This window comes from Vipera berus (genome assembly GCF_964194415.1).
Source record: "Vipera berus genome assembly, chromosome: 1".
In the NCBI taxonomy this organism is placed as follows: domain Eukaryota; kingdom Metazoa; phylum Chordata; class Lepidosauria; order Squamata; family Viperidae; genus Vipera; species Vipera berus.
In genome coordinates, this window is record NC_138202.1 from 226,834,110 (window position 1) to 226,850,123 (window position 16,014).

General features: G+C 37.6%; 1 protein-coding gene across 1 annotated transcript in view; it reads right to left on the reverse strand.

Moving 5' to 3' along the window:
- CSMD1 (CUB and Sushi multiple domains 1) overlaps nucleotides 1-16,014 on the reverse strand; it is a gene marked incomplete at its 5' end in the record, with an annotated part of 1,150,904 nt that overhangs the window by 299,223 nt on the left and 835,667 nt on the right. The window contains 2 exons of the mRNA XM_081335496.1: nucleotides 10,689-10,810; nucleotides 13,539-13,663. Of these exons, the coding sequence (XP_081191622.1) occupies nucleotides 10,689-10,810; nucleotides 13,539-13,663 (247 nt within the window). The remainder of the gene's footprint in view (nucleotides 1-10,688; nucleotides 10,811-13,538; nucleotides 13,664-16,014) is intronic.

Genomic DNA, 16,014 nt, shown 5'->3' on the forward strand with positions numbered 1-16,014 from the left:
TATTCAACAGGGATATGATTTAATTCATACTTTTCTACTTTCTTCAGTTTAAGCCTAAACTTTGCAATGAGAAGCTCATGGTCTGAGCCACAGTCAGCTCCTGGTCTTGTTTTTACTGACTGTATAAAGCTCCTCCATCTTTGGCTGCAAAGAATATAGTCAATCTGATTTCTGTGTTGACCGTCTGGTGATGTCCATGTGTAGAGCCGTCTCTTGGGTTGTTGGAAAAGAGTGCTTGCTATCACCATTGTATTCTCTTGACAAAATTCTATCAGCCTGTGCCCTGCTTCATTTTGTACTTCAAGGCCAAATTTCCTGTTATTCCGGTTATCTTTTGGCTTCCTACTTTAGCATTCCAATCCCCCATGATGATAAGGACATCATTTTTTGCTGTTAGTTCTATAAGGTGCTGTAGGGCTTCATAGAACTGGTCAATTTCATCCACTTCAGCACCGGTGGTTGGGGCATAGACTTGGACTACTGTGATATTGAATGGTTTGCCTTGGATTCGAACTGAGATCATTCTGTCATTTTGAGGATTGTATCCCAGTATTGCTTTTCCTACTCTTTTATTGACTATGAAGGCTACTCCATTTCTTCTGAGGGATTCTTGCCCGCAGTAGTATACCTGATGGTCATCTGAATTAAATTCACCCATTCCTGTCCATTTTAGTTCGCTGATACCTAAGATGTCGATGTTCAGTCTTGTCATCTCTTGTTTGACCACATCCAGCTTGCCTTGATTAATGGATCTTACATTCCAGGTTCCTATGGAGAAAAAATCTTTACAGCATTGGACTTTCCTTTCACCACCAGACACATCCACAGCTGAGCGTCCTTTCGGCTTTGGCCCAGTTGCTTCATTCTTTCTGGCGCTACTAGTACTAGCCCTCTGCTCTTCCCCAGTAGCATATTGGATGCCTTCCGACCTGAGGGCCTCATCTTCCAGCGTCATATCATTTTGCCTTTTGGTACTGTCCAAAGGGTTTTCATGGCAAAGATACTGGAGTGGGTTGCCATTTCCTTCTCCAGTGGATCACATTTTGTCAGAACTCTCTGCTATGACCTTTCCGTCTTGGGTGGCCCCGCATGGCATAGCTCATAGCTTCACTGAATTACACAAGCCCCTTCGCCACGACAAGGCAGTAATCCATGAAGGGGAATGTACTACTTTATCACTGCCATTTCCCAGTCTGGAAGGTTGATGATTGGCAACGTGTACAAATTGTAATTGAAGCTTTGGCTCCTTAATTGATTTACCAAGTTTTTTTAGGTTTACACCAACATGCTCAGTTAATACGCTCACTTTGGCAGAGTCTGCCTATGGGACATCACTGAGACTTTTAAAAAGCATTAAAATGAACTGGAGTTTTGTTTTGTTTTGACATTGTCCATCTTTGGCTGACAAGACAGGTGTAATCTTTCCTATAGCTAACTATAGTGATTCATATTATCATCACTACATTTTTGGATTGCTGCAATGTGTTTTATATGGGAATGTCTCTGAAGATTATTCAGAAACTAGAATTGATCCAAAGTGCAGCAGCCTATTTGCTGACTGGCTCATTTTACAATTATGTTCTGTGAACCTCGGCTGAAGTTGCCATACCTGAAGATGAAGCAGGCCCATAAGCAGAGTGGCCCAAAGGCAGGAAACCTGTCTAACAGATTGTAAAGTTTTACTGTTGTTTTAAATTCACTGGAGCTCTAAAGAACTAGAAGTGCCTCAGTGTGTGATTAAAAGTGATCTCCTGCTTGAGCAGGGGTTTGGACTAAAAGATCTTGAAGATCACTTCCAAAACTTTTATTCTAAATTGAGTATAGCTGTTTTATAGGGCTGTGTGCTGCCCCTCTCACTCACACACAGACATAACTGTGGTTTAATGATCTTATTAATATTTTCCAGCAATTCCCTTCATCAAAAGTCAGAACTGTCCCAATTAAGCACAGCCACAAGCAGGCAAAGATTAATCCACAGAACAATGGCCCAATATAGTCCCCAAAGCAGTGGCGGGATTCAGCCAGTTTGCACCACTTCGGCAGAACCGGTAGCTAATTTTTTTTTGCCTAGGCCCAGAATGGAATTCCGGAAGCAGCATCTACATAGAGAACCAGTTGTTCACATATTGGAATCCCACCACTGCCCCAAAGCAATTGAAAGTTGCTCAAATAAAATAACTCCACCAGCCAAACTTGAACCTACAAACAAGAGAGCTCACAAGGTAACAAAAGTTCAGAGTCTCAAAGGCATGACTCAGTTCCAAACACGGTGTCAATCCAGAGTAAAGCAGGAAAACCACACAACTAGAAAACAAATACGTTATTCCCAGCAATGCTTTCATCTGTATGCTGTAATAAATAGTCAGCTTCCAGTGCAGCCCATCAAGACAGTTGGGACTTTCTCTTCTCAAATAGCATGGCCCCTGCTTTTTTCTGTGCCCTACGTGTCCTCGGATCAGGTGCAGAAGGCAGTTCCTTCTCCTCTTCACCGGCCGTCTGCCACTGCAAGTTTTCCCTAGCTGAAGCCTCCTCCAAATCTCTTCTGGATGACTGTGTAAAGCCGTCAGTCAATTCAGTTTCTGACATGGCAGAAATGGGCTCATCCTCCCCTGGTCTGCCCTCTGAGGAGGTATCTGGGGAGTTGTCCAAGGGAGACATCACAGGCTGCGAGTGTGTGAATGAGTGACCATAAGCCAAACTTGGGAGAGCCTGTAAGACTTCCTCCTATCTTATATCGCCTGCATTACTTTTCAATAAATTCCTGGTGCAATTCAAACTGGATGTTTTGATTGAGAAAGCTCTATATTAACTTTGTGCCAGTACCTCCAGAACTGCTACTCCCATCTGAGTCAATTTAACCAAGTTAGTTCCTTCTGGAGGGGTGGCTGCTGGTGCCACATTTCTATGTACTAAGGATAGCTAAAATCAGAAAATTCTATTTCTTCAACATGATACTTAATGTATGCTCTAGAGAACCTTCTCTTTTTAGCTAGCATGGTCTCCTTTGCTGTGGCCTTCCAGAAGTTGTTTGTTTTGTTACTGTTGTTCCTACTGTTGTTAATATAGTGATATTACATTGAAACAGGTATTTATATCATGTTTGTGCAGCCCTTTTGGATATTGTATGATGTTTATACCATGGATGCTTTATTGCTTTATGTTCTCAGCTGCTATGAATATAACAATCAGAACCATAAAAAATAAATAAATAACTTGACATTAGGGTCCATGACCTGCATGAAACATGCACATGTCCTAGACAAGTGTTTCTTAACCTTGGCAATTTTAAGATGTGTGGACTTCAACTAGATAAGGTTAAGAAACACTGTCCTAAACCATGCTAAGTAAAGAAAAAAAATGGAATACATACTTATTTATGCCTTTACTGAATGTTTACAAACAATAATGTGAAAAATGGATCACAGAACATTGTCCCCGTGTATGGTTTAGCAAAATTATGAAAGACTATTCATAATTCCTGCATAAATATATAATGAGGTGTTAATGACTGCAAAATTTATTTATTTATTTGGCTGCCCATCTTACCACAAAGTAACTCTCAGCAACTTATTCTGTTGGGGGACACATTTGTAGTAACTAAGGCTAAATATTAAATGCTTGACAGCTACTTCAAATTCAGTCCCTGAATTTTGAACAAAAGCACAGAGGTATGTATGATTGACATTAATGTCTGCACCGTGCATGAAAACGTGTGTGTGTGTGTGTGTGTGTGTGTGTGAGAGAGAGAGAGAGAGAGAGAGAGAGAGAGAGAGAGAGAGAGAGAGAGAGAGAGAGAGAGAGAGAGAGAGAGAATTATGACAGCTTAGAAACCTGAAAATAGCATGTGTTCAATTACAAATTACAACATTGAAAGGCTAGAAGATAATTTTCACATGGCATTTGATGCTTTCATGGTTTTAAGATTTTAAAGCAGGGCTGCAGCAGCACACATTGAAAAGCTTCTCCTTTATTTGTGTGCAACTTTCCTGTTAGGTGTCTTTTCCAACACCACCTCACATCACTCTGATTAAGCATCAGCTCAGAAACTCTTAGCTCAATTTAATTACAGTGATTATTGAATAACTGAGAACCTGTAAGACAATATCTGAGCTCAGCACCTGAAAATACTATTAGGATCTGCTGGAACCTGTTTCCTTACACTCGACCAAAGGATGAGTATGACAATAAAAACTGTCTGTTAAATAAATGAAGGATATAATGCAGAGATGATTGCTGCAGGCAGAACATCTTTACCAAATGTAGAACTCCTTTGCATTATGTTGATACAAGGTACTGTGAGGTTAGAAACAGCATATAAGAAAATGCTGAGCTCGGTGATACAACCAATATGACTAACAAAAGAGGAGTCCAATCTGCACTAACATATTCATATTCTGTACTCATCTGTGCCTGATAGGCAGAAAGAATGAACCAATGCTGTAAGAAGAAGCTATAGAATCAGCTAACAATAATTTACTGATGTGGAAAAGAAATGCTTGTAAAAAGCAGATTACACAATTTATCAATTATGCTTGTGAACAGTCTCTAGATAAAACAGAATTTAGTTTTACTGATTATCTCACTGCCATGATGTGCTTATCATTTTTTTTATCACACAGAGAATAAGGGGATTGCTTTGCTTGAACAAGAGTTTCTTTCCCAGACTAGCTGAATCTGAAGCAAAGAACCAGCTTTTCTATTTCAGCCACAGAAACTAATGATTCCCTAGTTGAATTCAGTGGTGGGATTCAGCCGGTTCACACCACTTCGGAAGAACTGGTAGCTAATTTTTTGTTGCCCAAGCCCAGAATGGACTTCTGGAAGTGGCATCCACACAGAGAACTGGTTGTTCACACATTTGAATCCCACCACTGGTAGAATTCTATTTTAGAGTTGATGAGGGACACTTATTCTCTACAGCATTGAAAAGCAGCATAACAGAGGGTCCAAGAACAATTGGCTGGAAGACAGAATTGGGGCCTTGCTATCTCTTGTTGTTGTTAGTTGCGAAGTCGTGTCCGACCCATTGCGACCCTATGGACAACGTGCCTCCAGGCTTTCCTGTCCTCTACCATCTTCTGGAGTCCATTTAAGCTCATGCCTACTGCTTCAGTAACTCCATCCAGCCACCTCATTCTCTGTCGTCCCATTCTTCTCTTGCCCTCAATCTTTCCCAGCATTAGGCTCTTCTCCAGTGAGTCCTTCCTTCTCATTAGGTGGCCAAAGTATTTGAGTTTTAGCTTCAGGATCTTGCCTTCTAAAGAGCAGTCAGGGTTGATCTCCTCTAGGACTGACCGGTTTGATCGCCTTGCAGTCCAAGGGACTCGCAGGAGTCTTCTCCAGCACCATAGTTCAAAGGCTTCAATTCTTTGGCGCTCAGCCTTTCTTATGGTCCATCTTTCACAGCCATACATGGAAAGATATGGAGTTATGCAATCGTATTTTTAATCAGCTCACTGGCAGTTTGCTCAGAATGACAAAGACTGTCCTGCTCAAGTAAATATTGCATATCCACACTGCATATTTGAAAAACAATATAATAACAAAGACTTTATTACAGGACCTACTATATCATATTTTGGCTTATATGGACCAGAGGTAGAATGCTTTTCCAGCCTGGTTTGCAAATACCAATGATGGCTTAGTTTTGCTTGATTCAGCTTGATTCAGGAAGTATTAGGGAAAAAACATTCCAATTTTGAGCTCTCCCAAACTTCCACAGTTGAACCAATCTCCCCTAAAACCTTTTAGTATGTTGAGAAATGGTCAGTTGTGGGTTGTAATGAGGCATAACATGGATCAAATTGCACTTCTGCAGCCTCTCTAGGTCCATGCATCCATCCTTTGATTTTTCAGAAGAACTCCGGGTGATAAAGAGTTATAAAAGATATCTAGAATATCACTAGTAAAAATAGAGAATGAATCTGATTGAGATAGATAGGATCTTGTCTTAAGGGATACTTTGTGCCATAGTGTAGTTATGGTGACAAGTGTAGTTATTATTGGGTTGGCTGGAAGCTTGCTCAAGGTTACCAGTTCGTCCTCAGCAAGGAATGGTCAGGGGAACATTTACAGAGCTCCTGCAAGGACTATTCCAGGTATCTATCCAATCACATTGCTTAGATCTGCTTGGATGTGCAAGTACTATGGAGTTGCCTTTGGAACAGTTCTTTGGGAACAGTTTGAGCCTGTTAGTCCATGAAGACATAGATCCATATCTGTTGTGGCTGGTTAAGGCCTCCCAGGAGGTAATACTTATTTACAAGAGGGGATGGTTCTGTTTGCCTTGTAGAGGGAATAATCTGCCCTTTAAGATGGCCATGCTGGACCTAATGAAATTGGGCATTTTTTGTCCAGTCTCCAAATATGCCCTTTCTAGGGAAGGTTGTTGAGCAGATGATTACCTACGACTCTTGAGGAGGCAGATTATTTTCAATCAGATTCAGAGCTGATCATAGCCTTGAGATGGCATTAATCAAGCTTGCTGATGACCTATGGCAAGTGTAGGATGAGGATAGGGCATCCTGGCCCACCTTAATCTCTCAGTGGCTTCAAATACCATTAATGATGAATATCCTGCTCTACCAAACGAGATAGTTGGGAGTGGAGGCACAATGTCTATTTTAAGAAATTGTGTTGTGCTGCCTGTTTGCTTGTAATGTTCTGTTCGCTGCTTAGGGTCACTGTTGTGAGATGGGAAGCCTTATCATTTGTTTAAAGGAAGAAATTTAGGAGAGAGTAAAATTCAGCTTGCAAATGTAATAGCAGATGATGACGATATGAACTGCAGAAGAATGATAATGTAAGCAAATATCAGTTTGCCCTACCTGCCAACAGAACTCCATTTTCAAAGAGCTTCCATCCAACCTAGAAGCTGGATCCAGCCTAGTATTTATTGACATTGTTTTGATTGCTCTCTTGCCATTTCTTGATCCTAGATGATTCATCTTCTAATATCCTAATATAATTGTGTCTTTCCCACTTTTTTACCTTTAAACTGATGCTTTTATTTAACTATGTACCCTAGAGAATTCATTCAGCTAGGTGGTGACACTAATTTCTAATGCAAATGCTTGATTGTTTTTGTTTTTTGTATTGGTGCCAGCCTCCCAATTTGCAGAATCCCTAAAGTGTTATGCTTTTAAAAACAAAAATAAATTGATGCTATTAAACCAGTTAGAGCTTCTGCTCTAAATAAATTAGCATTTATTTTATCTTTCCTTTGGAGAATTCTCTGCTGGACCATTTCTCTACCCATTATCACCTGGCCGTTTTCTCTTTTCCAACACAGAATAAGAAAATTTGGAAGCAGGAGTTATTAATATGGTGGGGATGTTCTGAGGCAAAGTTACATGGCATATGTGACAGAAAGTTGTGGGACTTTCAAATCTCTATTGAACAAAAAGGAAAAGTTAAAGAAAGGATAAGTAGTAACTGGAAATAAACAAGGTTATGAATAATTCATGGTTACTACAGATGCATGCTTCAGCCAAAAATATTTAAAATTCTTGAAGCCTGATGCTGTTTACCATAATTATTTCTTCTAGTTACGACTGCTGAGATGTCATGATAATGTGTATTTAGAAACAAAAGCATTCAAATTGGGATATCTGCTTAATAATTTGTCATTTTTTAAACATAAAACATTACGGTAACTCTAGCACACCAGGCCAAATTGAAATGTTTTATAAATCTTTTTATTAAATATTATCAAGAAGATACTTGTACCCCCATCAACCTTCTTTTAATTGGTTTCAAAGAGTTCAATAAAACTAGTAAAAGGGGGTACAAACAGGATGGAACGTTTAAGCTGGTATTGACTCCTGATGACTGTCTAATCCCTGCTGTTCACTTTGCAAGTTTTTCTGAATTTTTGGAACCACTTGGAATTGGTTTGCCCATGCTTGCTTCCCAGGGTTGAGAAGAAGTGACTGGCTCAGGGCCACCCAGCTGGCTTTGTTCCTAAAGCAAGACCAGAATTCATGGTCTCCCAGTTTCTAGCACTGTAAACCACTACATCAATTTACTCTTTACATAGTGGTAGGATTATTTTTTTAAAAGAACAAAACAGAAAGAACAATGACTTTTTTGCACCAAGTTTCAGTTTCAGAAGCCATTTTATTTTCATAACTAAAATTCTGCCATGCAGCAGTTGCAATAGTTATGAGGAAAATGGGATAAATACAGAGAATATATTGTATAACCCCAGTAAGACCACACCTGGAATACTGCAGCCAATTCTGGTCACCATATCACAAAAAAGATCTTGAGAGTTTGGAGAAAATTCAGAGAAGAGCAACTAAGATGATTAAAGGCCTGGAGACTACAACATATGAAGAATGGCTGCAGGACTTGGGTTTGGCTAGTCTAAAGAAAAGAAGAAATAGGGGCGACATAATAGCAGTATTCCAGTATTTGAGGGGCTGCCACCAAGAAGAGGGGGTCAGGTGGTTCACCAGAGCACCAGAGGGCAAGATAAGAAACAATGGTTGGAAAGTGTTCAAAGAGAGAAGCAACCTGGAATTAAGGAGAAACTTCCTGACAGTGAGGACAATTAACCAGTGGAACAGCTTGCCTCCAGAAATCATGAGTGCTCCATCACTGGAGATTTTTAAGAAGAGGCGAGACAGTCACCTGTCTGAGATGGTATAGGTCCTCCTGCTTGAGCAGGGGGCTGGACTAGAAGACCTTCAAGGTCCCTTCCAGTTCTATTTTATTCTAACCAATAACACTCATCTTTGGCATAGCTTAATCTCACAAAATATTAAGATAATCATATCACTAGCACATTGAGTACAAATTTCAATATGAATATATATTCATAACTTTAAATTCATTTTACTTCCCCTACTTTTTTGCACAACATGTATGTCCTATGAGGAGGGGAGAGTTATTTGAGCTGAATCTATATTATATGTGACATCCATCCATATAATATATTATTCATATTCCTGATGACTTCTCAATACCTTCATGTGGATATTAAATATCACTGGGAACCAAATAGTCCCCTGTGGTATATCTGTCAATGTCCAGAGCCACGATCACTTAATTTAATTCTGTGAAACCATCCCTTCAATCATGAAGACAGGAGAATAAGCTGAGAGATCAAGCAGGAGAATGAAATCTTTCTGTATCTTTCCTGAAGGAAATCGTGTATTAGGATGAACCTTTCTTCAAGTCAGACCGGATCCCAGACTGAAATAGGGTCAGTGTAATTAATCCCATCTAAAAAAACAATGATTACTATATTCTAAAGCATATATCCCAAAGTCTCTAAATAGTCAAGACAAGTCAAGACATATTAGAATGGATGCCAAAAATTATTCTACACTCAGAGTTCCTTCAAAACAGTACAGGTTTTTTTTATTATTATTATTTTTAATTCCATTTATATCCCGCCCTTCTCCGAAGACTCAGGGCGGCTTACAAGCTTAGCAGTAGCCTTCATTCTATGTATATGCCTGCTTGTTAGGGCTTTCACACACACACCCAAGCGGCATTATTATAAAGTCAGCTTATTGCCCCCAACAATCTGGGTCCTCATTTTACCTACTTCGGAAGGATGGAAGGCTGAGTCAACCTTGAGCCTGGTGGGACTCGAACCTGCACTAATTGCAGGCAGCTGGTGTTACTTAAGGAGGCATCAGCCCACTGCTCCACCAAGGCAGTGAGAGCAGAATAGAAAAAGCTACAGAAAGGAGGAACAGGCACTACTGTAACCCAAATTGTGGAAATACAAAATAGTAGCTAATGAAGTTGGGTTGTGGAAATCATCCCCAAATGGAAAATATTAAGGGGGGAAAAACCCAAAGGAGCAAAAATTAAAATACCTCAGGAATTAACTGCAAATTAAAACACCTGCAGCACAACCTTACTAAAGCCATTAGGGGAAAAAATCCAATGCAAAATAGCTATTTGTAAGCTATAAACCTCTAAGAAATGACTCATTAGGGTTATGTTCAGCAGATACATTAGTAGGACCCAGAGGAAACACATGTTAGGAAGCCTTCAAAACAACCAGAGCATTAAAATAAAGTACTTTTGAACAACTGGAGAACAAACCCAAATAGCTGAGTACTATTGAAATGGGGGGAAAAAATAACGCTATAGGAAAAAGCAACTGATGTTTAATGGCAGAGACAAAAAGAAGTTTCCTTGAATTGGCTAATTTATAAATTCATAAGATGCAATTCAAAAAGTGACCATTAAAATAAATGCTAGTTGATACCCAGTTGTGAGAATATCCATTCTACTTCAAAAGATATCTCAGTCTTATCACTAACCAGTTTTGGTACTATGGCAAATAGAACATGATTGTTAATGTAGAAAGAGCCTCTCGGATTATGTCACAAACTACTGTAAAATCTTTGAATGGTCACAGTTGTTTTGCTGCACAAGGAATCTACAAACAGAAAAGTTACCGCAATGCTAAAATGTCATTTTTGTTGACATCAAAAGTATATATAGTATTAAATAATCACAAAGACATAAGTTCACATTGATATTAAGGAAGTGAAACAGAATTGCCTACAAATACTTTTTTTGGTCTATATTTTGTATATTTAAAATGTTATCAAAACTCATGCAAATTATTACTTACCCAAAACAAAGAAAAATGCTTTATTTATGCAAATATCAGTACATTCATTGTAATTGTTTAGAAACCTACAAAATGGGGAACGTACCTTTTCTGGATCAAGGGTTGTTATAACCCATACACAGTGTGCATTGTCTTCATATTGAACAGGATAATTGGGTGATGTGATAATACCACTCGGACCACGGAGGTTAGAACCACACGTTCTAGCTAAAAATAAGGAAAGCATCAAATAGAGGAGATTTTAGAGATGTTCATTTATTTAAAGAGAAAATAGCACAGCATTGAAAGTTACCTGGTGTGGGATAAGCTATTATAGGGGTGTCAAACAGCCAGCCCGTGGGCTGGACACGTCATGCCGAAACTGCACCCACCCCATTGCCGGCAATGGAAAAAAAAAGTCATGATACATCGAGACACATCACGTGACGTTGCGAGTTTGACATCCCTGAGCTATTACATTTCTTTAAAATTTATAAATGTGTTATCGAACTTCCAGTTGCACTGGAACTATGGATAACAGTCTATGAAGAATTAATAAAAGAGCTTTATTTTTATAAAGAAAGAATAGCGTTTATGTCTTTATTTTACTGAATGTGACCAATCACAACTACATTTCTTTGCAATTATGCTCCATTTTATGCTTTGCATTATGCTACATTTTCTGTGCAATTATGCCACATTGTGCTAATGTAATATGTAATGAACAATTTTCAAAAAAAATACAGTTCTCTAGTATAGACCTTCATGGCTGGCAACAATGAAGCAGTGATGAGCTACAGAGCTAAATATGGTCATGGTCTACTTTTCTCTTGTTCTGCTTAGGAAACATCTTTTTTGGACTCCTCAGTTTAGGACCAATCCGAGATCAACTTGTCAACTTCAAATACAAAAGCCCAGCCAACCCTGTTCAGTTGCCTGTGAACTGTGAGAGGGACATCACAAAGCTTGTTTTCCTCTAAAGATAACAGTCATAAAAGATCAAAACCAGAGAAAACTGTGCTATACCTAGTATTCCTTGGAAATAGTAAAACTAGAAAAGAATAGAAAAAGCCATAGAAAATAAACCAAATTTATTCAATCTGAAAGCTCCTCACTGCTTCATTACAATTCTCACTTAGAAATCTTGGAAACAGATTAAAACAAGCAATGTACAGTATGTTTCAAAGATTTTTGACAATTTTAATTTATTCACAAGATCTAAAGCATGAAAAACAAATTGTGGAATTGTTTATTTATGCAGTGAAGTTACTATAGAGGCAGCCTGAATTCTATCAAGAAATGTACTGATGATATTCCTTTTATAAATGTTATACTACAAAGATTCTCATAATTTTTCAACAATGAATCACTGCAGTGGTTCATCTAATTGGAAACCATTTAAACATGAAGGAATCATAATATAGATAGTGAAAATCTGAAGGATTAAAATGTGAGTGGACTCGGTAATATAAATGGAACTGTACTCATATCATTAAAGTCAGGAGGTTTTTAAGAAGAGACTGGACAGCCATTTGCCTGAAATGATATAGGGTTTCCTGCCTGAGCAGGGCGTTGGACTAGATGACCTCCAAGGTCCCTTCCAACTTCTTCTTCTTCTTCTTCTTCTTCTTCTTCTTCTTATTATTATTATTATTATTATTATTATTATTATTATTATTATTATTATTATTATTATTATTATATCTTTTTTTGAACTGAAAGTAAAATAATTTGTTGTAACAGTATGATGAATAGTATTTTATACAAAATTATCATATAAATTGATTAATGTTCAAAACAGAAATAAATATGTTTATCATAAGAACTACTTGCTATGATAGAAATTAATTCCTTATCAATGATAGTCACTAGACTCTCTCTCTCTCCATGTGTGTGTGTGTGTGTGTGTGTGAGTGAGAGAGAGAGAGAGAGAGAGAGAGAGAATTATATTTATTGTATATAGCTATATACATAGCTATGATTCATTCTTTCTGCCACTCATACTGGATATAGAGATCACAACTGATTATTCAGGGGAAAGAACACATTACAACATGTGTTTTCATACCTTTTTTGAAGTTTATTAATGTGCAAATAACATCATATTTAAAGTATATTCATGACAACTATTTTAGAGATGGAGATAGTAATATTGTTTCTATTCCGGTAATTAATAAGGTGGTCTAACTCTTCTGGAACAACATCTGGCAAATGTCAGATACATATAATTTGAGATTATAATCAATATTCTAACCTATCAATTTCTTTCTACATGAAACAAGCAAAATTTCAAGTAATTAACTTAAACATTAGGGGTCCTTCAGCTGTAACATTGTACATATACTAATGTATGTAGTTGATTCTGTTTCCTTCAAGCACAGCCTAAAAGAAAATCAAGATAAATGAATATTTTATTTCTATATACTAATATGTTTAATAATATGGATATTACCTTAGAATTAAAATACCTTAATTGCTAAACTAGCTTGTAATTATCAGACAGTACCTGTGGAGCTGCAAAGATCTTTTAATAATTAATTAACTGATAATTAATTCACTAGACAGAAAATAAATATAGGGCAAGGTATGTTAATTGAGTATTTATATATCATGCAAAATGTGCCAGACAAAGGGATGTAATTAATTTTTAAAAGCTTAAGATTCAAATGATAACTAATTTTCCATAAAGGCAGGGGAGTTAGTCCTTAGTGGTTTGACATAATCTAACACAAAGGATCAAACTTTATTCAAAAACAGATCTCAGTACTTTTTTGCATTATTTTTAACGTTTGGGATGGTTCTCACCAACAGGTCCCAAAGATTTCCTGAGTTTTGGCAAGAGCAAATGGGGCCATTGGCTGTATCAGCTATATGATTAATTCATGAAGGCAGAACAGTATGGGTATATAAATATAAATAGCCCTTCCCACCAGTTTCCATCTTGAACAATACTTACCACGGCAAATTGGCCTATGGTCACTCCAAGCAGCTAAGGTATCTGTCACCTTTTGACAAGTAATGCTTTTTGTTCCTTGGAGCACATAATTATCATCACAGGTAAAATGCACACTAGCACCAACTCTAGTGAAAGGAGAAAAAAAAGATACAAACAGGTTTCAGGTTTATGTCATTATAAACTGAAATTATTGTATGCAAACCAAAGGTTATTCTTGAAATAGAAATCTTTTTTTTTCTATCAAAAAAGTAAACATGCAACCTGTTTTCTTCTTCACTATATGCATGTGTGGTAGGAAAGTTTTGAAAAAGAAACCTTGCTAACAGTATAAACCAGATATGCAGAAAGAAAAAAAAAAGTACAAATTAGGGTGGGTGTGGGAAAACAGTAAGATTTTCATGAGAGTAAGTCTATTTTCATGACATTGCATTCTGATATAGAGAGATGGGAACTGCCTAAATTCAAGATACAGATCCTAATGAAGCCTGCCCCATTAGCAGCGTTCCCTAGTTGGCTGGCTGGTTGGGGCCTTGGAATTGGGACAGGAGGAGGCCCTGGGGGTGATTTCTGGGAAATGTAGTCCTCAGGAGGAAGAATTAAATCAAAGTCCTGAAGAGTAGGATGACAGATTTGAGCATCTCAGAATAAAAGGACTGAAAGGGAGTGAAAAAAGAAACGATGAGGAAATGAGGCTGGACTCCTTCAAAAGGAGAGAGAGATTGCCACCCTAAGGAAGAGCGATGGCGATATCTCGGCCTAGAGACTATATCCTGGCTGCCATGAGAGAGAGACTCCACAGGCCTCTGACTGGTCCTGCAGAGGACATGTTTATGAGGCGACGAGATTGGTGGGGGGACATTTGGCCAAAAAGGACAGTCTTTGGGATGTTTTTTTAACTTGAGCAACATTGCTCACCATAAGATTTATTGTTTTATATTATTGTGTTGTTTAATTTTATTTTATTTTAATGACCATTATTTTTAATTAAAGTGTATAGCTCCCTCTAAGATGTGTTGGTGTGCCTGAGCCAGCTTGGGCTGTGCACCTGGGAAAGGGATATTGCCAGTGCAGAAAAATACTAAGTATGAAAATAAGCTGTGAATATAGGTTGCATTGCCAGTATCTGACTGCAGATTTGAAATTGTTAAATGGACCGAGCAATTTTGGCAGGCAAAATTTTGATAGATGAGCTTCTCCTTGGTTTACCAAAATCTAAATAAACAAACATGCCTTTTATTTCAATCATCTTTTTTTCCATTTCCAGATGGAAACTGTTCTAAAGCAAATATTCTCACAGCATGAATACTGTAGTCAGTTTTGTATTTATTATTTGTCTAAGAAGTTTTAAATTTAAAGGCTATTTAATCAAATTCACCCAATTCTTCAAATCAAATCACCACTATAAAGTACCTTCAAATCAATTCAAAGGTTCAGTGGACATCTGTGCTTCTAGGGACATATTTTTTTTATCAAACATTGCTCATTCTTCAAATCAATTTATAGATATGAATCAGTTCACAGATTTAAATCCTATCACAAGTGATTCACAGACCTTTAGTATTTATTGGAAGATCTGATCTGATCAGATTAATTTATTCATCTCACAGTTTTTGAAACTTGCCCCAATGTGCAGAATCTGGGTAAAATACAGGTAATTCTTAACTTACAACCATTCATACAGTGACTGTTCAAAGTTATAACTGCACTGAAAAAAGTGACTTATGACTGTTTTTCACACTTATGACCATTGCATCATATCCCAATGATCACATGATTAAAATTCATACACTTGGCAACTGGTTTATATTTATGAAGGTTGCATTGTCTTGGGTTCATGTGATCACCTTTTGTGATCTTCTGACAAGGAAATGTCAAGCAAAAGTTACTAACTTAACAATTGCAGTGGTTCACTTAACAATTGTGGAAAGAAAGTTGTAAAGTGAGGCAAAAATCACAATACGAGTCTCACTTAGCAACAGAAAATTTGGGCTCAATTGTGGTCATCAGTCAAGTACTACCTGTTTTTATAAGAGTTAAAATACAAAAAAAGACAAAGGTAAAGTATACAATTAATAAACTGGCACTATACAATATCAGATGACCACTAGAAACATTCAATCACAGTTAAAAACACAGAGCAACAGCACTGGTGAAATGTTAGGATGGTAAAATTGCTTCAGAGGCAAAGAGATCCCAATTAGAGGCACATATCAAAAAGGCTTGGTAACTCTTCCATACCCCCTTCACCACTGTAATAACAGACCTTCTATTCCTCAGCCAATTTCTGACTTTTTCTGAGCATCAACTGTATCTGAAGTTAGGGGTGCAACAATTAATGATGATATTACTGCCATACTATTATTAATGCAAAAATATCCTTATACCAACAAATCTCCCAAGCATAACAACATTTTAAATATATATTGTAGATTGTTGGACCTTGGGCCAGTCATTTTTTTTCTCAGCACTGGGAAGG